This window comes from Onychomys torridus, chromosome 3 (genome assembly GCF_903995425.1).
Source record: "Onychomys torridus chromosome 3, mOncTor1.1, whole genome shotgun sequence".
In the NCBI taxonomy this organism is placed as follows: Eukaryota; Metazoa; Chordata; class Mammalia; order Rodentia; family Cricetidae; genus Onychomys; species Onychomys torridus.
The window spans coordinates 21,266,016-21,290,256 of record NC_050445.1 but is presented as its reverse complement, the minus strand read 5'-3'; the positions used below and the strand labels follow the sequence as shown (position 1 = coordinate 21,290,256).

The 24,241-nt window shown below is 39.4% G+C and overlaps 1 protein-coding gene across 1 annotated transcript in view; it reads right to left on the bottom strand.

Annotated features, from left to right (window-relative positions):
• The window catches only part of Qrfpr (pyroglutamylated RFamide peptide receptor), a 71,231-nt gene that overhangs the window by 8,654 nt on the left and 38,336 nt on the right, over positions 1-24,241 (bottom strand). Inside the window, exon 2 of the mRNA XM_036182351.1 lies at positions 6,114-6,272. Within this exon, the coding sequence (XP_036038244.1) occupies positions 6,114-6,272 (159 nt within the window). The remainder of the gene's footprint in view (positions 1-6,113; positions 6,273-24,241) is intronic.

Below are 24,241 nucleotides of genomic sequence, written 5' to 3'. Positions count from 1 at the left end.
CTGTGTGAGTGAATGCCACATGTGTGCAGGTACCTATGGAGGCTAGAAGAGGGTATCCGATTCCTCGGTGCTAGAGTTACAGGTCATCCAACTTAGATGGAATAGACATCAGGTCCTCTCAAAGAGCAGTATTTCCCCTTATCTGATGAGCAATTCTTTAGCCCAAAACATTCATCTTTATATTAATTTTAAAGTTAAAATTCAAGAAAGTGGGTTTCATTATGGCCCTTACATTATTTAGGCCTAATTGTCATTATACATTAGTTCCACTGCCCAACTGCTCTCCCCAGTATTCTAACCATTCCAGCTGGTTCCCTCCCACCTCCAATAATCATACATTCTGCTCCCCTGTTGACTTGGAACCCTTCAGATATGTGGATACAGCTTAGTGGCATAGCTGGGACACATGGTAACTATTTTTTGAGAAATCTCCAGACTAATTTCCCTGATGGTGGCGGTTTCACACCCCATAGCAGTGATGTGTTCCTCATGTTTTAATCTCATATATAGACACTAGAAACTAGAAAATCGTGTGTGTGAGAGACAGAAACAGAAACACACACACACACACACACACACACACACACACACACAGATGGGGGGCATGGGGAGTGGGGGAACCTGGAAAGGTGGCCATGAAAGGAAAAGAGAAATTAACATTAATGATTAAATCATACATTCATTTTCATGCAAATGTCATGACTTCATTTTCTTATGAATGAAAAAATTCAACTTGTAAATGCACCATGTATCTTTATCCTTTCATATGTTGATGGGTTTCTGGGTTTTTCACATTTTCTATTTATTGTGAATGAAAGCAATAATTATGGAGGCATGCTTGTGAGTGCTGACTTGGAGCCCTTCAAGTATATAGAATATAGCCAAGTATCACAGCTGGTGCACACGGTAACTGCATCATGGTAGCTCTGTTTGCATGGTAGCTCTGTTTTCTTGAGAAAGCTCCAGACTGATTTCCCTAGCAGGTACAGTTTCACACCCCACAGCAATGATGTGTTCCTTCACCCACATCCTTATCAGCATTTGTTACATTTTTTTTCTCATTATGATGGCCATTCTGAGTGGAATGGAATCTCAAGGGATTTAGATTTGCATTTTCTTCATGGCTAAGGGTGGTGAATGCCTTTTCAAATATTTATTTGCCACTTGTATTACTTTTTTGGGGGAACTGTTTATTGGGTTCTTTAGCCCATTAATTGATTAGATAAATTTCCAATGTTTAAATTTTGCAGTTCTTTATATGTTCTAGATATTAATCCCACCTGATGAGTACTTGGCTAACACAAACAATATTAGGTCCAGCCAACCAGCTGAGGATTCTAATCTGAGGGACATTCAATGAATCTAAGCACACTGAGTTCTTTAGTCCGTTCACTTTATTCTTCTATGGCGATTCTATCTGCACAGTTTCTTTTCTGCTCTCTTACTACACTCCTCTCGGTCCCTCCTGCTGTTCTCTCATCGTTCTACCTTGTTCTTTCCTTCTCTGTCCTCATCTTTGTTCTTCTCCATCAATTCTCTGAGTGCTCTCAGACAACCAGTCTATATACCCACACAGTAATTCTTTGGTGGAGCAAGGTGAGGCTTGAAGTTTATAGAGTCACAGAAAGAGTTAATAAGGTTCCACACATTAAGCAATTAATTGTCAGCTTCCAATTACAACCCAAAAGGGGAGTGACTAAAGGGGAGTTCTCTGGTAGGGTCAAGTAAAGGCTAAGATCAATTAGGGAATTTATATGCTCAAACTGTAATCTAGAAATGGCTAGGTAAAATGTTAGGGGTCAGTAAGTCACAAGAAAGTAAACTGTCTTTGGCTTTTCCCACTCATCCTGGCTGCAGCTGCTTTCTGGTAGGGAGGGGCACATATGCTAGGTGGCTAAGCAACCTACCTCAGAACATGTAGTATTTGGTTAGTAAAAGCACTTTCACTCAGAGTAATTTCTGAGGAGAAAATCTAGGAATAGCACCTGGCTGAGGAGGAATAAAAACTGAATTTGCACAAGAAAGAAGCCTGGCACTTATTGCCTGTCTGGCCTGGAGGCAATCTCCTTTGGTCAGTGGAAAGTAACTGCTTTGATTCAGTATCTAGCAAATGGCTAAATCATCATCCCAGGATGATGGTGAGCAGTAAATCTCTTGTTAGGGTCTTGTGTAAATAACCCGGGGTGAAGGTAAGGGGTTGAGGATTTAATTGTTCGTGGTTCTTTTCTCTGTCTGTGAGTGAGATGAACTAATGTTGATTGATCTATGTGCAGTTTTGTCCTTGGAAAAAGGTATCTTTGCTGAAATATTTTTGTCTGGAGAATGGCCCTGGCCAGATATATGTTAATGAAAGATAAACACAGCTGGGGACAGTTGTCCAATTACCCCAAATGTATAGGGTAAGTTGTGCCCAAGACTGAGATGCAATCGTGAGATTACATGTACATGTAACATGGAGATGCATGGTAAATGGAGAGACTCATATCTGTTATTGCACAAGAAGTTTACAGCAAGAGACAGTCAGTTCATTCAAAAGGCAATAATTCCATAACGCCTTGTGCGATGGTTTCCTCTAACAGAACCCTTACTTCTGGTAGGTGGACCTTCTGAGCACTAGTTGTCACTGCTGTATACTCTCATGGAATTCCACTACCAGAGGCTCTCAATACTTGGCATAGTTTTTTTTGTTTTTTTGTTTTTTTGTTTTCCCCATCCTGCGGGCTGCCCTGCAGACTCTGCTGATTGTTATTTTATGTAACCACATTTGTCAGTTCTTGGGAATATTTTATAATATGTCAAAGTGATATACAGTGTTTTCCTCCAGAACTTTCTAAGTTTCAGCATTTACACTTACTTCTTTAATCCATTTTTAATTGATTTTTCAACAATGTGAGAGATATATAACTAGTCTCACTCTTGCTCATTGAGAAACCACTTTCTCCAACACCATTTGTTAAAGGAGCTGTCTTTCCTCTAATGCATGTTTTTGACAGGTGGCTGGAGCCAATGAGATGGTTCAGCAAGTAAAGGTGCTTGCTGTCGAGTCTGATGACCTGAGTGTGAGTCCTGGAACCCACACAGTGGAAGGCGGGAACTGATTCCTGCAAACAGTCCTCTGATCTTCACACATCTGTTGAAACATGCACACACAAACATGCATATGGGGGTTGGGGATTTAGCTCAGTGGTAGAGTGCTTGCCTAGCAATTGCAAGGCCCTGGGTTCGATCCTCAGCTCAAAAAAAAAAAAGGGTAGAAAACATGCATATGTTTATATACACATACACACAAATTGATAAAGAGTAATGTAATAAATGAAATGTAACAAAAATTTAATGAAGTGGCTGCAGTTGTGTGGACTAGAGCTGAGTCTTCTGTGCCATGACAACTACATGCCTGGCTTTCTGCATACGCTATGCTGCTTTTCTATGTGTCTCTGTAATATAATTTGAGGTCAGATGTTGAGTTACCTGTATTGCTCTTTTTAACTCAGGGTTGATTTCACTATTCAGGTCATTTGTGAATGTAAATTTAACATTGCTTTTTCTAGTTCTCTGAAAAATGTCACTGGGATTGTGATGGAAATTGTATCAAATTTGTGGGTTGCTTTTGATAACATAAACCACTTTCACAATATTAACTTAATCAATTAATGAGCACAGGAAGGGGACTTTCCCACTTCCTAATGTTCTCATTCTAGTGGTCTTTCATGTCCTTGGTCAGGTTTATTCCAAGATATTTTACAGTTTTTGAAACTACTGTGAATGGAGTATTTTTACTATGATTTCTTTCTTACATAGTTTGTTATTTGTGTGTAGAGAAGCTACTGGGTTTTGTTGTCATCTTACTCAGAAATCTCAAAATAAAGTTATCTTGAGCACTAGTATATGGCACCATTTACTTATTTAGAAAATGGGTGTTAATGAAGCAAACACAGATAAACAAAAAACATAGCATTCTTTCTAAGTTTCCTTCCTTTGTGAGTTTTTTGAGAGAAATTAATTATGTACCACTGGCAAAGAAAAAATTGATTATCTAATAAAGGCCATTTCATTCTATGAATCTTAGCAGAATAAGAGCGGTGTAAACTTCTTTTTGTTCTTTCTTTATTGGTTTGCTATCACTTAGAAAACAAGGTATTACTTGTAGCTTCAAGGAACTGAGACTCAAGCCATGATTGGGGCACACTAGAAAGACATACACAAAGTACCATTACCCCCTGAATATCACCATTATTCAATGATCCAAGACTATCCTAAGGGCTTACAAGTCTTTCCGTGTGCCTCAGCCGCCACATCAATAAACGCATTTGTTCTTTCTGATTGCATAGTGTTATCTTATGTCCACTCATGTTTCCAACCTAGCAAATTCTGGAGGGGTTGGGTCTCATTGGATTAAGCTCATAACCAACTCTACTGGGTCCTGGACCTTCCAAATAGAAAGATTAGGGTTAGAAGAGGGTTACAGATATACTTTGCTACATTATCAGGATGAGAAAGCCTGGAAGTTTCCCCCAGCATAAACCTGGAGTCTAGGCAGTTTCAGGCAGAAGGCAGAGTCAGTGACTGAGAGGGACAATGCATGTGTTAAAGTGACAGGGATACATCAGAGAAGAGAGCACACCAGCCCGCGTGGTTTCAAACATTGCTGCCTCCTCTGAGTTATTTTAACTGAGACAGCTTTAACTGCCTGTTACAATCATATGACATTGAGATTCACCCCTACTTCTCCTCTTTTTTAATAGTCTTTCTTCTCCATGTATTCCTTATTTTAAACTCTTTCCCCAAGTATATATTGTTTTAATATTGGAAAGTTCTTAATTAACAGAAGCTTGGGGATATTTGAGTTCTTTTTAGAGACGATATGACATAAATGCCATAGTAACTGATGAGTTCTTTTCCCTATTGATTTGTCTGCTCACTTCCAACTGCTTAAAAATAAATTTGGTATTGCAAAGACTTCAGGAATACTTTCTAGAATTGTACATTATTATACTGGGTACATTCCCATAACAAAAATATCTGCTTATTCCTTTCTCAGATTCAAACAATGATGCACATTGAGTTTTTGTCCTCTGTGAATAGAAAAGTCTTCCATTCTGCTGTGCTAGCCTTCAGGACATGTCCTGAAGTCTGCTGTTTGTCCCGACATCTTCACTGGGGACAGTTATAGTAAGCTGAACATGTAGCATCTTCAGAATTAAACATGAGGCGGGAAGGATTTGTCTTTGTCAGGCATCTCCAGGGCTCTCCTAGCTTCTAAGGACCCTGTGACCTTTGTAACAGATACTGAATACCTGCCATTTTTCAGGAAAGCAATTTGTTTTTCTGTTTTCTTAAAAACATATTCTTGGATCTCTGACAAAATCCATGTGCCATTGTAAGTGGAGTGGCAGCCTTCTAGTCTATTGAATGCTAATGTGGCAAGTCCCTCATGTGTTGTTATTGGTTAGGCCAATGCAATGCTTCCAAGCTTAGGGTTTATCTGAAGAATACTCAAAATGATACATTTTCAAGATTGAGACAGAAAAGAGAGAACCAACGTGTATGTGCAAAAGACTGAACCCTTCAAATCACATCCTAATGCTTACACCTTGTGAGAAACTACTCTTAAAAGTGCACATGTATGATTTGTTCTGTAAAGAAAAATGGCATTAGCATAGAGTCGGCAAACCTGGTGGTCATACCTATTATTACACTTTGCATCATTAAATGATTCATTAAAGATTGCTTTATTAAGGGCTTGGTTGTCAGCTGATGAATGTGAGAAGTGAGGGCTCTAACTTCAAAGGCAGATTAATCCATTGATAAACTTGAGTTGAATGGTCTATTAGGAGGTGGGTCTAGATGGAAGGCTTAAGTCTTTGAGTATTTGACTCTAAAAGGCATTCTTGTCTCTTGACCATTGCTTTCTGTCCCCCTGCCTCCTGTCTAGCATGAGGTAAGCTACCCAACTCTGGTACAAGGTCCCCATCACCTGCTCTGCCTCACCACACAAGGGTCCAAAAACAACATATCCAAGAACCTATGGACTGAACCAGTGAGCAAAGATAAATATTTGTTTGAGTTCCTCAACTCAGATGCTTTGTCACAGTGACACAAAGTGGAAAACATACCTAGCATTGTGAAAGCCCTTTGATTGGTGTACTGACGCTTCATTTTAAAAGGATGGACAAGTCCCTGGTGCCTTTCCATGGCAATGCAGGTCATAGTGAGGATTTCTGTCACAATGGCAGTGCACTGGACAAACGGCACCATCTTGCAAATGAAGGCACCTAGGGCAAAAAAAAAAAAACAAAACAATATATATACACGTGAAAAACAATATGGTATTCAGTCTGTCTCTCTTTAATTGTCCTGGTTAATTAATTCTGAGCCTCTACTCAAAGCTTCATAATTATAACTATGTAACAGACACAAAATAACTGAAGAAGTGTGTGTTGTGAGCTTATGTTTTCTTTCTCTGGTTGATTTTAGTGCTCTCAATGCCAAGCAAGTATGCATACTAAAACAACAAGAGAACAAATCTGTACCAAGCTTCGGACAACAGTCAGGAAGAGGTCCATGTGAGTTGGTAGAGATGGTGGAACATATCTGCTATCCTAGCATTCAGCAGATAAACCAAAAGGATCCAGAGAGCTTGAGTCCAGTCTGGGTTACATAGTGAAATCTAAATCAACCTGGGTTGTATAGTGAAACCCTGACTCAAACACAAAACAAAAGACCATAACAAAAATGACTCTTGTTCAGGGAATGGTAAAGCATGACATGGTCTTAGGGTCTGAGCTGCTGGGTCATGGGTTTCACAGTCTTTGGCTTCTCTGTGAAATAATAACAAGGAAATAACTGCCGCCAGAGTCCCAAAGTGCAGCCTTTATTTTTTACTTTCCTTTGGATCTCTACCCAAAGCTTTATATAAGTACTCTATCATCATCCTTTCAACTGACTGTACTTTCTCTAGTATGGCTGGCTAAAATGCTACACTGTGAACACACTGTATTTGGTTTGTTTGATAATTTTAAATATTTGAATATGTTGCTGTACATGCTGGAATCTAACAGATGTTTATCTGTTCTTTCTGGCTCTTTATCATTTGCATCATCAGACCTGTTCTGCCATGCCTGTTGCTCATGGTGTCTATCATGGCTATTCTTGGTTGTCAACTTAGCTGCATATGGAATTAAGAATGAGAGACATTTTATCAATTTTAACGAGGAAGATACACTTCTAATCCAGAGTTTTTGAGCTGGGAAAAGACACATTTTTAGACCAGATCTAATCTGGACCACATCTTCTTCTGGAAGCCAATGTAAGGACATAGAAGGAAGCTTTTGCTCTTTGCCTGCTTTCTCTTGCCTTGGTAGCAAGTCCATTTCTTCAGTGGCAGTAGAGTCTAATTCTTCCTGAGTATACTGAAGACCAGCTGAGACATCAGGTCTTGTGGACTGAGCAACTATTAGATTCTTGGGCTTTCTGTGCACAGCCAGCCATTGTTGAATTAGCTGAACCACAGCCAGTAAGTCATTCCAATAAGTCTCCTTTCTGCATATGTAGAGAGATTCATTCTGTAAGTTCTATTACTCTAGAGAACCCTGACTAATACAGCACCTGGCCTTTCCACCCCTTTCATATTAATTATTCCTTGCTATTAGAGAACCACCAGCTCAGGGAATTGACCTGAGAGTTCTGTAATCCAAATTCATACCATACGAATTCTGTTTCTCTGAATAACACTGGGCTCCTGTAGTCACCTTCACAATGAGCCCAACCCACTGTAACAACAGTATTTTAAAAATATTTTCCCAATTCTTTAAAAATTTCTTACTAATTCTTCTCATCTTGCACACTTTGCCAAGCTGTGCAAAACATGTCCATAGTAGCCCCCTTCCTTGCACACACCCACCTGGGGCCTTTGCATGGCATTTCTTTCACCCTTGAAACATTCCTTCTAAAATAACTTTCACACATAGTTCACAGAAATCTCTGTTAAAGTGTCATTATGAAGATTAATTCTGTATGTCAGGTTGACTGGGATAATGAATGTCTTAAACAGCTGCTGAAGCACTATTTCTGACTGTATCCGTGGATGTGTTTATGAAAGAAATTAACCTTTTGATAAGTGAACCAAATAAAGAACTTCTCTCTCCAGAGTGGATAGCAGCATCTAATCTGCTGAGTGCACAAATGAAAAGCGAGTTAGAAGAAGGCAAACCTGCTCCCTGAGACATGTTTCCCCCAACCCTGGACATCAGGTCCCAAGGCCCTTGGGTTTGTACTGTAACTATACCACCAGGTTTCTTGAGCCTCTAGCTTACAGAAAGCAGGTAATGGGACAAGCCAGCCTGAATAAGAATGAGCATGCCCCTCAAAATTAAAACTCTCTATATATTTCTTTATATGCCCTGTTGATTCTGTTTCTCTGGATAACATTGGATTCATGCGGTCATCTTCATAATGAGGCCAACCCATCTTAACAACAGTATTTTTCTTTCAATTTTATGACTTGTTGAGAATGTCTTAGACTGTACTTTAATCATAGTAACCCTACCTCTCCTTACAGACACACTATACTTTCCTACATCCCCCAACCCCATGTCCTTTTTTAAAAAAGAACATTCAAGGTGAAGAGTATGGTATAGATAACCCATTTGTGGCTACACATGCTTCTGATGTTTATTCTCTGTACTGTTGCCAGTTTCTGTGTGAACCACCATTCAGTATGCAAAGAAACTGCTCTGATGAAATCTCGGAACTGTACTAATCTATGGGTCAACATGAATTTAGAGAGCAGTTTGATACTGCATCCGTTTAGCAGAATAACAGTGGTAGGATGACCCTGTGAGCTCCCCAACTGTGGGTTCTTATTTACAGTACCAGAAATGAAATACAACCAGAGAGCAGTGGGTCATCTCCATAATAATTATGCTACTGTTGAAGTCATGAACATATGCTGTCATGCTGGTCATTAACAATGGAATTTTTAATGAAACTCTGTCCCATTCAGGTGACATCTCCTCTCATTCTTTTAAAAATCTTTTGCCATCTTTTAATGTTATATACATGCATGTGAATAGATGGATAATACATATATTTTTTATTTGTTTGTTTTATTATTTATTGAAAAATCTCTACTCCTAGTAGAAGGAAATGTGTTGATTTTATCCACTGATGTATTCCTAATATTTAGAACAGTTCAATAAACATTCCAGCTGAGGACAGTGACTTACAAGGAGCTCTCAGTGTGCAAAGGCATCCCATTCAATGTGGGAAGTTCTGATTGAAGAATGTGTTTTTTAGTTCTTTCTAGTTTTGCTTTCAGAGTTTCAGGGAAAAAAAAACAGAAATGTTTTCTGAAATTATATATTGGGCTCCTCACATACTTCTGTCATTTCTAAATGGCTCAAATGTTCCTCATTTGATACACTTTTCAGACCTTTCAACTCGCTAAACCATTAAACTCAAGCTAGAGACAGCCAGGGCAGAACCTGGGAAACTTTCTTGTGTCTCAGCCCTGGCCACCCTCATCTGTTGTTAGTTTATGTCAACCTTTTGTACTGGACTTTCCACATTATTAACTTCTGAGGAAGTCAAAATCAAATTGAAATAAATTGGGGCCACTGAGTGGAAGCTTTTGCTAATTCACTCCTCTCTGGAGATTAAAGAAACAACAACCTGTAGAGGTTAACTCTAGATATCACACATTTCTTCATTCTTGTTGGAACTCTAAATGACAACCTAAGAGCTAACCCTGCTCATTTCTATTCCCTGTTATAGGTTCCCAAATTCCAACTCTGTTCAAAGCTAAGATCTTCCCTTGTTCCAGACTACAGGTTAGAAGTCAATTTTACTACCAATATTTTAAATGTTTCTGTATTTCCACCTGTTATCCTGTTAGTGAATTAGCTTACCTCTAGTCCTGTTTAGAGTGTATATGTGAATAAAAATATGTAAACACATTTTTTAATTTGTTTTGTCCTTTCAAGACAGGGTTTCTCTGTGTAACTGTGGCTATCCTAGAATTCACACTGTACACCAGGCTGGCCTTGAATTTAGAGATCCACCTGCCTCTTCCTTCCCAGTGCTGGGATTAAAAGTGTGTGCTACTGACACCACTGCCACCACCACTGCCTAGCTGTAAACCCATTTTTAAGGATAATTTGATCAAACATTTTTTTCTGTAGCTGAGGATCGAACCCAGGGCCTTGCGCTCTACCACTGAGTTAAATCCCCAACCCCGATCAAACTTTTTTCTACTCTTTTGATAAAATCATTTATAAAAATGTTGAGACAGTCCAAGGGTAAAAGAACAACCAGATGACATTTCTTATAAACACATTAATTATCGATGTGTTTTAGGAGTAATTACCCAAATAAATCAGAATCTTAGTTGCAGTATATCTCATTATACATACATTCATTTTATCTATCATACTAAGATGGGATAACTGACAATTTCCTGATACTAGGATGTACTCTGACTCCAACTTACATAGCCACCCTGAAAATTTTATCCTTTATGAAAAGTCATTAGTAATATTCATCTGCCATTGATCCCACGTATTTCATAAAATGCTACTAACACCCAGTACAGGATATGTTCTTTCATGAACCACAGCTCTGCGCCATGGACAGGCTGGGTTTTGAGCCTTAATTAGGGAAGAGTAGGCAAATGTAGTGAGATTCAGCTGTGTTTTGAAAGAACATAATAGAGATAGAAGGTGATTTGAGGGGGTATGGTTGTAAGCATACTAGCAGATCTCTACTTTGTATTACCACTCACCTCTGATCACTCTTGTGTAGCTGGAGAGCTTCTCTCCAGGTGCCAACAAGCCCCTGATGTCCCACAACCCATGTATAAAATAATTACTCAGATGCTTACATTACTTATAAACTGTATGACCATGGCAGGCTTTTTGTTATCTACTTCTTTTATCTTAAATTAACCCATTTCTATTAATCTATAAGTTGGCATGTGGCTCGTGGCTTACCTGTACCTTACATCTCATTTGTCATGGCAGCAGCTGGCAGCTCTCTCTGCCTCACCCTTCCTGTTCCCAGAATTCTCTTCTCTGCTTGTCCCACCTATACTTCCTGCCTGGCTACTGGCCAATCAGCATTTTATTTACACAGAGGGATATCCACAACACTTCCCCTTTTCTTTTTTTTTTTTTTTTAAAGGAAGGTTTTAACTTTTACATAGTAAAATTACATATAACAAAACAATTATCAAGCAAGAATTACAGTTACAATATCTAGTCTATTTATGATATCTAGTCTATTTGTATTTTGCAAAATTAAAGAAGATATACTATCTATCCTATATTTGTGAGTCTAAGCTTTAATATCTAACTTATCTTTTATCATAACTAAGGAAAATTATAACTATCTAGTCTTTAACTATATCAAAGACCTAAGAAGGTTATAATATTACCTGAGAACCAGGAGAAGGATGCAAGTAACTTTTTTGTCTACTTGCAGGGTAGACAAAGACAGCTGAAAGTCTGGACAGTCACCTAATGTTCCTTTGTAAAGTTGGGGCATTTGTCTTCAGCCCACAGGGCTAGAGTCTCTCAGTCACTTTTCTCAGTGTCCTGTAAAATGTCTGGCAGTTTCCTCTGCAAAGCAGGAACCTGAAGGACCATTTTGTCAAGCAAATTTCAGTGGTCATCTTTCTATGGGTCCTGCATGTGCAGTTGATCAAGCAGTCCAGGCAAGGACAGTTTCTTGTCCAAATGGCTATTTTTGCCAAGGTGAAGATAAACTCCATATGAAGTGTCTTTAATGCCCATTCTCCTCTCTGAAGTAAATTGGTGCTGCCAGGAGCAGACATGTCTCACTGTCCAGAAAGTCTAAATTTTAAAAATATTTTAAATGCCATATTCTGTAGGTCTTTGAAGTATTTGAAGATTACCTATCTATCTGAAATATCTCTGTGTATACTTAGAAGACTTAACTAACATGGCTATGAATATGATTATCATAGATGGCTAATTATTAATCTATTTTTAATTATCCATTACAATTTTAACTGAGCTATACAAACATAATACCTTAAACAAGAGTAGAAATATACACACAGTACAACAAAATTAACTTTAAGTTTGTATCAATAGACTAAAATCTATACCAATGTAAAACATTTTAAATAAGTTGTTGCTCTTTAAAAGTAAGTTCATTAATCTATCCTTTCATCCCATTATATCTATATCATATCCCCTTTTCTTCTTTAGAAAGAGATCACATTTATAATCAACCTGATTTAAATAAAAATATTGGTTTTTCTCTGTCCCACACCAGAGGCTCTTTTGATTTAGGACACAAGAATCTCTTAACCTTTTTTTTTATTATTAGTATGTATGGGTTTAGAGATGGAGTGAGCCAATTCCGTCTCCAAAGCCAGCTTGATATATTTGGGAATTTGGGCGTAGTTTCTCTTACTACTTTCTGCTAGAAGGGGGGGCGCTGTATCTTATGGGGACACAAAGAAAATTTTAGGATTATGGAGTAGTCTGTGAGGCTATATCTTTTGAGCCAGTTGTCTTGAAACCGTTTTGGATGTTGGATCATCTGGGCCATGGTGTCATAGGAGACCTTTCACAGGGTCTTGGCTGATCAAACCTGATGTATCTTAATCTGGAACAAATCCACAGCCTCTGGCTTTCTGTGGAAACAAAAGCAGAGACTCTTTTCCAAAGCAACATATCCTTATATCCAAATTTTGAAGTCAAGGTACCTTTAAAATTTATATATTTGTTTAACTCAACAGCTTTTACAATCAAATCTTTTTCTGTAGTTAAAAATCCCAAAGACAACATAAACCAGATTCTCTGTGTAATATCCATCTTTATAAGACTGAAACGCCACTGTGGCTGCAACATGGCGGTGGTACAGTTTACCGCCAGCTCTGGATCTGGAGCCATGTGTACCATCAACTATCAGAAGCAGTTCTATTAAAGTAGCACATAGCCCAGAAACTTTTTGTTTTTGTTTTTGTTTTTTTTTTTAACTAGCAAAGGCTAAATCCACCATGTAGCAGATTAAAGTGCTGCTTGTAGATTCCTCATTCCTGCCACATTGCAGGTCAGATACACACACCAGGAGCCCGCCATAGTAGCTCAAACCGGCAGGCTGCCACTAACTTGAGAGAGACAACTAGGAAGCTGTTTTTAGCTCTGTTTTAGAATCTTTTTTTTTCAGGCTTTAGGTGGAAACTCTTGCCATACGTTGGGCGCCATTTGTAGTTGGAGAGCTTCTCTCCAGGTGCCAACAAGCCCCTGATGTCCCACAACCCACATATAAAATAAACACTCAGATGTTACTTATAAACTGTATGGCCATGGCAGGCTTTTTGTTATCTACTTCTTTTATTTTAAATTAACCCATTTATATTAATCTATAAGTTGCCACATGGCTCATGGCTTACCTGTACCTTACATCTCGTTTGTCATGGCAGCGGCTAGCTCTCTTTGCCTCAGCCTGCCTGTTCCTAGAATTCTCTTCTCTGCTTGTCCTGCCTATACTTCCTGCCTGGCTACTGGCCAATCAGCATTTTATTTACACAGAGCAATATCCACAGCTCTCTTGGATCTTGTCTGTTTTAGGGTCCTTTACTCCATCTCTATGCTAATCCCATAGACTTACAAAATACCTTCTGGTATATCCCCTTAAGCTCCTTTGTTATTAACTGTTGTTTGAAATAAACTAAACCCATTTGATATGATATTTTTGCTACGTTTTGGTCTGCAAGACAGATGTCCTCAAATGTAACAAACTAGGGTTGTTATTCCTTATCTGTATTCTCTTCCAGAACTCCCATTCCAGTTTGTCCTCATTCTACCTCATCTGACTCTCAGATAAAAATAACAACATCACCTATTGAGTTAGTAATAAATATCCTGATTTACTATCTACTTCTTTCTGATTCCAAATGAAACTCATACATACTCATTTTCCCAAACATGAACCTCTTGCTCCCACTGAGAATGGTCTAGTATACTATTGAGCAGTCCATCTTCACATAATGACATTAACCAAAAGAAAAGGTCATTATCTTTAAGTCTAATTCTTGAAAGTTGAAAACAATTTGAATAGTATCTTCTATCCACAGTAGTGTAAGTGTGATTTTAGAGAGGATCCAGGTAGAAAAGGCAGGACTGGAAGAATAGTAGCCATCTGTAGACAAGAGTCAAACCTTTGAGAAGATGGTATAATGCTCCATAATTGCATCATGGCTCTCTGTGATGTAGTGAAAAAAACACACAACTAGGCATTTGTGAGCTTTTAAATGTGTGTGTGTGTGTGTGTGTGTGTGTGTGTGTGTGTGTGCGTATGTTAGAATTTTTCAGTCTTCACTGTAGAAATATGGATTCACAAACCTCCATAGGACATAGACACACACACACACACGCGTGTGTGTGTGTGTGTGTGTGTGTGTGTGTGTGTGTGTGTGTGTTCAAGAGAGGGAATCAGAGAAAAAATGTGTTTAGTTCTCCTGGAGTTCGAGGTACAGGCAGTTGTGAACTGCCAGATGTGGGTAGTGGGAGTCAAACTCGTATCTTCTGAAGGAGCAGCAAGTGCTTTCAATTGCTGAGCCATCCCTCCAGTCCCCACATTTGCAGTTTTGAACAAGGAAGAACTGCTCTGTATCAGCACTGTATACAATAATAGCCCAGCAGAATATAGCACAGTCTGGCAGGTGAGTGCTTTACTTTCCTATTCCAAATGAGCTAACATATTCACAAGTCACACACCTTTTTCCAAATACATCCTTAAGTTTCTAATTTTGTTCAGATTTGCCATATTCTGAACCTTACTCATTCTGCTCAATTATATGCTATAGAAGGAAAGTAGGAAACAAATCAAATATAGTGTAAATCAGCATTGCAATCTTGGCAAGCCATAGTAAAGAGCCAAAGGAGGCCTAACTATGCATTCCTCAATTGGAAAGACCCTCTTGAGACCAGTCCTTCTGGTAGTTTTCAATTACTTTCCCAAGGTGTGTGGTATTCTGCAGGAGAGGTTGTTGCTGCAGCCCAGAAGGAAGAGGGGTTAAGACCAAGGCACACAAAGAGAGGACCCCCAAGCTTTAGCACTGCCTCACCTGGGACAGTTCTAATTGGACTTGGCTTCATTATGTGAGTGAGCTGCATGTTTAAGGAGAATGTTATAAATCCCCAAAGTGAGCCTGTACAACAGACATTGGGATATCATGACAATTTGAATCAATGGTTCTTTTCCTAATTCTGTGACCCTATAAGACAGTTCCCTATGTTGTGGTTACCCCTACCATAAAATTATTCATTGCTACTTCATAACTGTAATTTTGGTACCATTAGGAATCATAATGTAAATATCACATATGCAAACCCCGAGGGGGTTGCAACCAACAGGCTCAAAATTGCCAGCTTAAATTATTCACAGCAAAGACAATTATACTAGTAAATATTTTTTTAAAAAATGGGCTGCCTAAGATAACCGGCCTCACTGGTAGAGACCCAAGGACCGTGGACTAGTTAGTGGCTGTGGAGCCCCTATGGGACTGGACTAGTTCCTCTGCATACGGGAGACAGTTGTTTAGCTTGAACTGTTTGGGGGACTCCGAGGCGGGGGGAATGGGATCCATCCCTGGTGCATAGGCAGGCTTTTGGGAGCCTGGTGCCTGTGGTGTGGCACCTTGAGCAGTCTTGGTGCAGCAGGGAGGGGCTTGGAACTGTCTGGGCTCTGCTGACTTGGGAGACCATGGGAGACCTTGATTTGGAGGATGTGGAGATCAGGGGTGGCTTTGGAGAGAGGGCTGGGGGGTGGGAGGAGGGAGGTGGCATCTGTGGGTGTTAAGTAGGGTGAGAAGAAAATTTCTTAATAAAAAAAAGAAATAATGGGCTGTCTGCTGTGGGATGTTCTGTATGTCAAATGTGTTGCTCTCATTGGTTAAAATAAATAAAGTACTGATTGGTCAGTAGCCAGGCAGGAAGGATAAAGTAGGCAGGACAAGGAAGAGGAGAAGGCTGGGACAGGAAGGGTGAGGGGATAGACTGCCAGCCACAGCCATGACAAGATGTAAGGTACTGGTAAGCCATAAGCCAGGTGACAAAATATAGATTAATAGAAATTGGCTAAATATAAGAGTAAGAGCTAGACAATGGTAGGCCTGAGCTAATGGTCAAGCAGTTTAAATAATATAAGTGTCTGTATGATTATTTTATACATGGGTTATGGGACCACAGAGGCTTGGTGGCACCTGGAGAGAAGCTCTCCAACTACAAATGGTGCCCAATGTGTTGGCTAGAGTTTCCACCTAAAACCTGAGAAAAAAGATTCTAAAACAGAGCTAAAAACAGCTTCCTAGTTGTCTCTCTCAAGTTAGTGGCAGCCTGCCGGTTTGAGCTACTATGGCGGGTTCCTGGTGTGTGTGTCTGACCTGCTGTGTGGCGGGAATGAGGAGTCTACAAGTGCCACTTTACTCTGCTGCATGGTAGATTTAGCCTTTGCTAGTTAAAAAAACAAAAAAGTTTCTGGGCTATGCACTACTTTGATAGAACTACTTCTGATAGTTGATGGTACACATGGCTCCAGATCCAGAGCTGGTGGTAAACTGTACCACCGCCATGTTGGGAAGCTGAAGTGGGAGGAGCCAGCAGCCACAGTGGCGTTTCAGTCTTATAAAGATGGATATTACACAGAGAAACTGGTTTGTCTTGTCTTTGGGATTTTTAACTACAGAAAAAGATTTGATTGTAAAAGCTGTTGAGTTAAACAAATATGTAAATTTTAAAGGTACCTTGACTTCAAAATTTGGATATAAGGATATGTTGCTTTGGAAAAGAGTCTCTGCTTTTGTTGCCACAGAAAGCCAGAGACTATGGATTTGTTCCAGATTAAGATACATCAGGTTTGATCAGCCAAGACCCCGTGAAAGGTCTCCCATGACACCATGGCCCAGATGATCCAATATCCAGAATGGTTTCAAGGCAACTGGCTCAGAGGTTTACCCTCACAGACTACTCCATAATCCTAAAATTTTCTTTGTGTCCCCATAAGATACAGTGCCCCACTCCAGCAGGAAGTAGTAAGAGAAACTATGCCCAAATTCCCAGCTGGCTTTGGAGATGGAATTGGCTCACTCCTTCTCTAAACCCAGCTATATTGTTAAAATAAAAGGTTAAGATATTCTTGTGTCCCAAATCAGAAGAGCCCTCTGGTACGGGACAGAGAAAAACCAATATTTTTATTTAAAACAGGTTGATTATAAATGCAATCTCTTTCTAAAGAAGAAAATGGGATATGATATAGATATAATAATATGAAAGGGCAGGTTAAGGTACTTACTTCTAAAGAACAACAACTTATTTAAAAGGTTTTACATCAGTATAGATTTTAGTCTATTGATACAAACTTAAAGTTAATTTTGTTATAATGTGTGTATATTTCTACTCTTGTTTAATATATTATGTTTGTACAGCTCAGTTAAAATTGTAATGGATAATTAAAAATAGATTAATAATTAGCCATCTATGATAATCATATTCGTAGCCATGTTAGTTAAGTCTTCTAAGTATACACAGAGATATTTCAGATAGATAGGTAATCTTCAAATACTTCAAAGACCTACAGAATACGGCATTTAAAATATTTTTAAAATTTAGATTTTTCTGGACAGTGAGACATGTCTGCTCCTGGCAACACCAATTTACTTCAGAGAGGAGGATGGGCATCGAAGACACTTCATATCTTATCTTTACCTTGGCAAAAAATAGCCATTGGGCAAGAAACTGTCCTTGCCTGGACTGCTTGATCAACTGCACATGCAGGACCCATAGAAAGTTGACCACTGAAATTTGCTTAACAAAATGGTCCTTCAGGTTCCTGCTTTGCAGAGGAAACTGCCAGACATTTTACAGGACACTGAGAGAAGTGACTGAGAGACTCTAGCCCTGTGGGCTGAAGACAAATGCCCCAACTTTACAAAGGAACATCAGGTGACTGTCCAGGCTGCCAGCTATCTCTATCTACCCTGCAAGACTCCTGAATGTTGCTTGCATCCTTCTCCTGGTTCTCAGGTAATATTATATCCTTCTGAGGTCTTTGATGTGGTTGAAGACTAGATAGTTATAATTTCCTCAGTTATGATAAAAGATAAGTTAGACATAAAATTTTAGACTCACAAATATATGATAGATAGGATATCTTCTTTAATATTGTAACTGTAATTCTTGCTTGATAATTGTTTTATTTTCTGAAAACCTTGCTTTAAAAAAAAAAGAAAAGGGGAAGTGCTGTGGGATGTTCTGTATGTCAAATGTGTTGCTCTCATTGGTTAAAATAAATAAAGTACTGATTGGCCAGTAGCCAGGCAGGAAGGATAAGGTAGGCGGAACAAGGAAGAGGAGAAGGCTGGGACAGGAAGGCTGAGGGGATAGACTGCCAGTCGCGGCCATGACAAGATGTAAGGTACTGGTAAGCCACGAGCCACGTGACAAAGTATAGATTAATAGAAATGAGCTAAATATAAGTGTAAGAGCTAGACAATGGTAGGCCTGAGCTAATGGCCAAGCAGTTTAAATAATATAAGTGTCTGTATGATTATTTTATACGTGGGTTATGGGACCACGGGGGCTTGGTGGCACCTGGAGAGAAGCTCTCCAACTACAGCTGCCTGCCTCTTCTTGGCCTCAACTTTCTTGATATAATTATCTTGTAACTTAGGAACTTTTGCTAATTCTTGGTTGATGTAGGAAGAGATGAAGAAATGCTTTGTCAGAAGAAGGAAACCTTCCTGAAGAACAAAGCAGAAGGCATGAGAGGAGGCCAGAGAAAATCCTCTAGTTTCCCAGAACCACAAAGAGAAATAACAGGCTTCCACAGAAAACTTGCCGGTGAAAATGAGCTACAGAAGTAGAGATGTTTCCTGAATTCGTGGAAGGAAACGTAAGCTGACCTGCTGGCTTTGAGAGGATACCTATGCTGAGTGAGAAGAGAGCAAGATGAAGTAAGGCATTGGAGAAAAGAGAAGTGAGACTCGAACTGGGCAAGGAGAGGTGATGTGGAGAGTAGAGTACTAGATGTGACACCTGGCTCATGGCTCAACCCCTGTCTCACCTTCCTAAGTGCTATCTGTTGTGTGGAGAGATGCTCAACTCACATGCACACAGCCATTGAGGGTGGCTACATTTGTATCATGATGCCTATGGTAAAATAATTGTTTGCAGTGTGACCATTACTGTGACAGATATTCTTAGGTTTATTTTTCACTTTCTCTTTATTACTAGAAATGAGACTAGTATTCATATGCAGTTGTAAAAAATACATATGGAAAGCTCTTATAAAAAAAAAATATCACATAAGTGGAGTCATTAGTAATGATGACATTCAGGAAATCCCTTAGACTCACAAAAGTCATCGCAATTTTGAATAGATTGCTTCTTTGCGTTACTGAGTAGTATACCACAGTGTATCTGTGCATAGTTTGTGTAACACTAGTCACTGAGGGAGATGAGGATATATTCCAGATTTTATTATAAATAAATCCATTTTGAAACTAACATACAGATTTTGGTGTGAATATAAGTCTTCACTTATATAAGATCAATATCCCAAACCTATTTCTAACCCTGATAGAGATGGTGTTATTTGGTTTTAAGAAAAGCTGCTGCAGCTTTTACACAGTGGATACATCACCATGCATTCTTTTGTTTATTTCTTGGTTTATTTTTGAGACTATTTCTCCCTTCTGTTTTCTCCCTACAAACCCTCATGTACAGTCCTCTCTGCTCTCCTCCAAATCCATGGCCTCTATTTTTGTCAGTTGTTATTGCAAGCATACGTGTATTTGTAAAAATATACATATTCCCAGGTATTACCTGTTGAGTCCATACAATGTTACTTGTATTCTGTTTCGGGGCTGACCATTTGGCACTGAACAACCAGTTGGTGTGCAGGCCACCTCTCCTGCTCACAGCTTTCCTCAGTTGTCTATAGTACTTTCTGTAGGGTTGAGGCCTTGTGGGCTTCTACCTATACACATGGCATGTTCATTAATATCCTGTTCATTTCCCATTTGAGTGGCCATGTTGGTGAGGTTTTTGTTTTTGTTTTTTGTTGTTGTTGTTGTTGTTGTTGTTTTTCATGTAGCTTCTGTTATTCCTAGGGTACACAATATCATAGCAAATTCCCTGAACTCTGGCTCTTATAATCTTTTCACTACTTCTTCCACAATTTTCCCTGAGCCTAAAGGGTGGGAGTTTTTTTTCTAGATATATCCATTGGGACTGGCTCCACAACTCTGCATATTGACTCATTGTGGTTTTCTGTAGTCGTCTCACTGTGTTACAAAAAGATGTTCTGTAACAAAGAGTGAAGACTACATTTGCCTGTGGGTATAAGGACAAATGTTCATAGATTGTTGTTATGGATTATGCTGGTTTAGTAAGTTAGTGGTTATAGATTCTCCATCAATAATCATGATTTCACTAGCACTGATTTGTAGGTAGGTTTTCAGTACCAGGCATGATAGCCCTCTTGTTGAGTTTGTCTTAAGTACAATCAGAAAGCTGTTGGTTGCTGCCAAGGTATGTGTGACACTACTGTACCTGCAGGGTTACTGAACCATGCTGGTCATTGATATGGTTCATAGATGTTATAGCTGGGTAGGACTATTGGCTGCTTTCTTCCTTTGGAAGCTTGCATGGTACCTTCTGGTACCAGTAAAGATAGTCCTCAAGGAGGAGGCTTTGAACTCAATTTCAGCTCAGGGGCCTCTGGGCCCTGTTTTGGAAGTTCATGGAGTCCTTACCAACAGGGGCTTACCTTCCACCTCTGTGGAGCAACCAAGAGCAATAGCAATACCCTGTAATGTTTTGAGAGTCTCTTTGACAACCCTGACCAACAACTCAACAGCGGGCTTCTCATGTCTGGATTGAGGCTTTTGTTAGATGGTCTTCAGTTATCAGAGGTAGCACTGTCAGCCCAAATGGGAAATTTTCATTTAAAATACATGTGTATATTGATACATCAATTTGTGTGTATTATAGATATGTTAATAGTATGGTTCCTTGTGAGTTTTTCAGATAACCTTACTGTTATCTTGCCCTCCTCCATCCTTCTTCTGTATTTATTTCCCTCTCTCTCCATAATTAGAGCCCCCTCTTTTTTCCCCAAATCAGATCACTTGCACCATGCTATTTCCCTCTCAATTGTGCCCCCCCCCCAAACCCACAATGGTCCCTTTTTACTTCCCTGGGTTCTGCAGTTACTCCGGTTACATACTCACATCTGAAGATTTGTAGCTAGGAACCTTATATTGAAAAGAACATGAGAATATTTGTCTTTCTGGGCCTGAGTTATCTCACTCAATATAATCATTTCTAGTTCATTCATTGTATATAGTTTTTGTCATTTAATTTTTCATTATAGATGAATAGACTTCTATTTTGTATATTGCAACATTTTATTGAAAATAACTTTTTCATATAGTATATATTCTGAACCTGATTTGTCATTTCCTCCCCACCTCAACACCCATCAACTGTATGCCTTCTTTCTCTCTCTCTCTCTTTAGAAAACAAAGAAGCCAATAAAAAAGACAAACCAGAATAAAACAAAGCAAAGAGAAACAAAACAAAAGCCAAAGAAAAATCATAAGAAATGTAGACACACACACACACCATAAAAACCATATAATTGGAAACTATAATAGATAAGCAAAAGACAAGCAAAGTTAAAGAAAAAACTCAAACAAAGCATTATGAGATAAAACATTTCAAAACATGCCATAAAGTTTGTTTGTGTCTGTCATTTGTTGATGGTCATGAGACATGCCCTTAGGTATGGTTTTTATTCCCAGTGAGACTTCATTGGAAAAAACTAGTTTTCCTTTGTGAGTGGTTCTCTATTGGAGATAGCTTCTGGGTTAGGGATGGTGGCATGTGTCTACTTCCCCTCCTGGTACTAGGCACATGTACTGGATAGTTTTATGTCAGCTCAACACAAGCTAAATTCATCTGAGAGGAGGGAACCTCAATTAAGAAAATGCTGCCATAAGATCTGTTTGTAGGCAGGCCTATAAGGCATTTTCTTAATTAGTGATTGATGGGGGAGGGCTTAATCCATTTGTGGGGGGTGCCATTCTAGGCTTATGATCCTCAGTTCTGTAAGAAAGCAGGCTGGGCAAGCCATGAGGAGCAATGCAACACCCCTCCATTGGCCCCTGCATCAGTTTCTGCCTGCCGGTTCCTGCCCTGTTTGAGTTCCTGTCCTGACTTCCTTTGGTGATGAACAGTGCTATGGAAGTGTTTCATCCTCAAGTTATTTTTGGTCATGGTGTTTCATTGCAACAATATAAACTCTAATTATGACATAACCCTGTGCAGGCCCATGCATGCTTCCACAGTCTCTGTGAATTCATATGTGTGTCAATCCTGTTGTGTCTGGAAGGCACTGTTTCTTCGTGGTCTTCTATCCCTACTGGCTCTTTCAATCTCTGTGCTTCCTCTTTGACAGAGTTCCCTGAGTTCCAAGAAGAGAGATTTGGTGAAGACATCCCACTTAGCAGTGAATGTTTCAAGGTCTCTCACTTTCTGCACATTGTCTCATTGTGGGTCTCTGTATTAGTTCCCATATCCTGCAGAAGATAACTTCTCTGATGATGGCTGAGTAAAGCTCTAATTATGGGTATAGCAGAATGTTGTTAGGAGTTATTTTATTGCTAGGTTGCTTTAACTGAACAGTAGGATTTGTTTTTTCCCCAGGTCCATGGCCTATGTAGTCAGAGCCACATGAGCAGAATCAGTCATCGGTTCCATATTTATGAAGTGCGCCTTAAATCCGATCAGATCCTCCCGTCATCTGTTGAAGGATGGTAGGTTGTTCTGATTTCCAGGCTATTGTGAATAGAGCAGCAATGATGTGGCTGAGCATATATCTGGAGTAGGATGCCAAGTCCTTTGGACATATGCCAAGGAGTGATATATAGCTGGTGATGTAAACTAAGGTAGAAAAGACCAGTTATTAGATATTGATTTGTTAGTGATTGGCTGAGAGCACTGTTTTGGCCATTTATTTGCTAGTCATGACTTCACTTGCTACCTGAAACAGGATGACCTAGAGAAATAGCTGAAACACTGTGTCATTACCCTTAACAACCTGCTGCCTGCCCTATGTGCTTCTGTCTTATGGTAGACTTATTTCTAGCTTTTGGAGGAGTCTCCACAGTGATCCCAGAGAAAATTGGCTGCACCAATTTTCAACCCTACCATCAGTGAATGTATTTCTTGTATTTTACTCTTGTTTTTAACAAGTTTTTTCCAAGTAACTTTTGAAAAATGAACAAAATAAGCTATTTGAAAATCGCTATTGCAGCGGCATACTCAATATCGCCTCTTTTTTAGATGAGAACGTGAAGGACATGCTTTACTGCCTTTTGGCCTGCACTGCCAGTACTAATGTGTTACCGGTTGTGACTTTGGCTTTTGCTTCTTCATAAATATCCTGGTTATTACTAGGAGGCATGTATCGATTTCCTTGTTATTAGAATTCTGAAATAAGGGCATACTGGGGCATATTTTTCCATTTAATTTGGCTTGCTTTTTGTGTTGTTTGTTTGTTTTCTCCTTCTTCTTGGCTCTGGTGCTCCTTTTAAATCTGGAAAGTTTTTCCATTACGTTTTTCCGTGACATTCCTGTTGATTAGATCCTTCTATTTTCAAAGAGTAAATTCCTTTCTGGAGAATCTTTACCTTTGTCTTACGATCCTTCTACTTCACATATGCTTTCATCACCTGCACTTTCTCTGTTAAGCACCTTTTCTTGCCCTTAAAAGGTCTTTCCAGAGGAGATTGCTTCTGACTTGCAAAGGCATTATCTTGTTAAAGCAGGTAACAGCACTTCACCTTAATAACTGATCTCTGAAAGCACAATAGCCTATGTGAAAATTTCTCTGATCCCTTAAAATGTCACATTCCCTACAGACTCCATAGAGTATAACCAAACAGAGAAAGACTAACATTTCATATGTGAGATTCTTAGAATAGTTCCCTGTATCAGCTGATGGCAGGGCCACTCCATGGTGTGGCTAAAAGAAAGGGGTTTTAGTGTAGATAAGAGAGAGAACAGCCTGCAGCATCCGGAAAAGTCCAGAGAAGAGAGAGAAAGAAAGCAGGTTGAATACGGCCGCATACTGGACCTGGTCAGGGCTATCTGTGGGAGAACAGCAGAGGTTGGAGAGTGGAGGAAACAGTGAGAGAAGCCGGAGC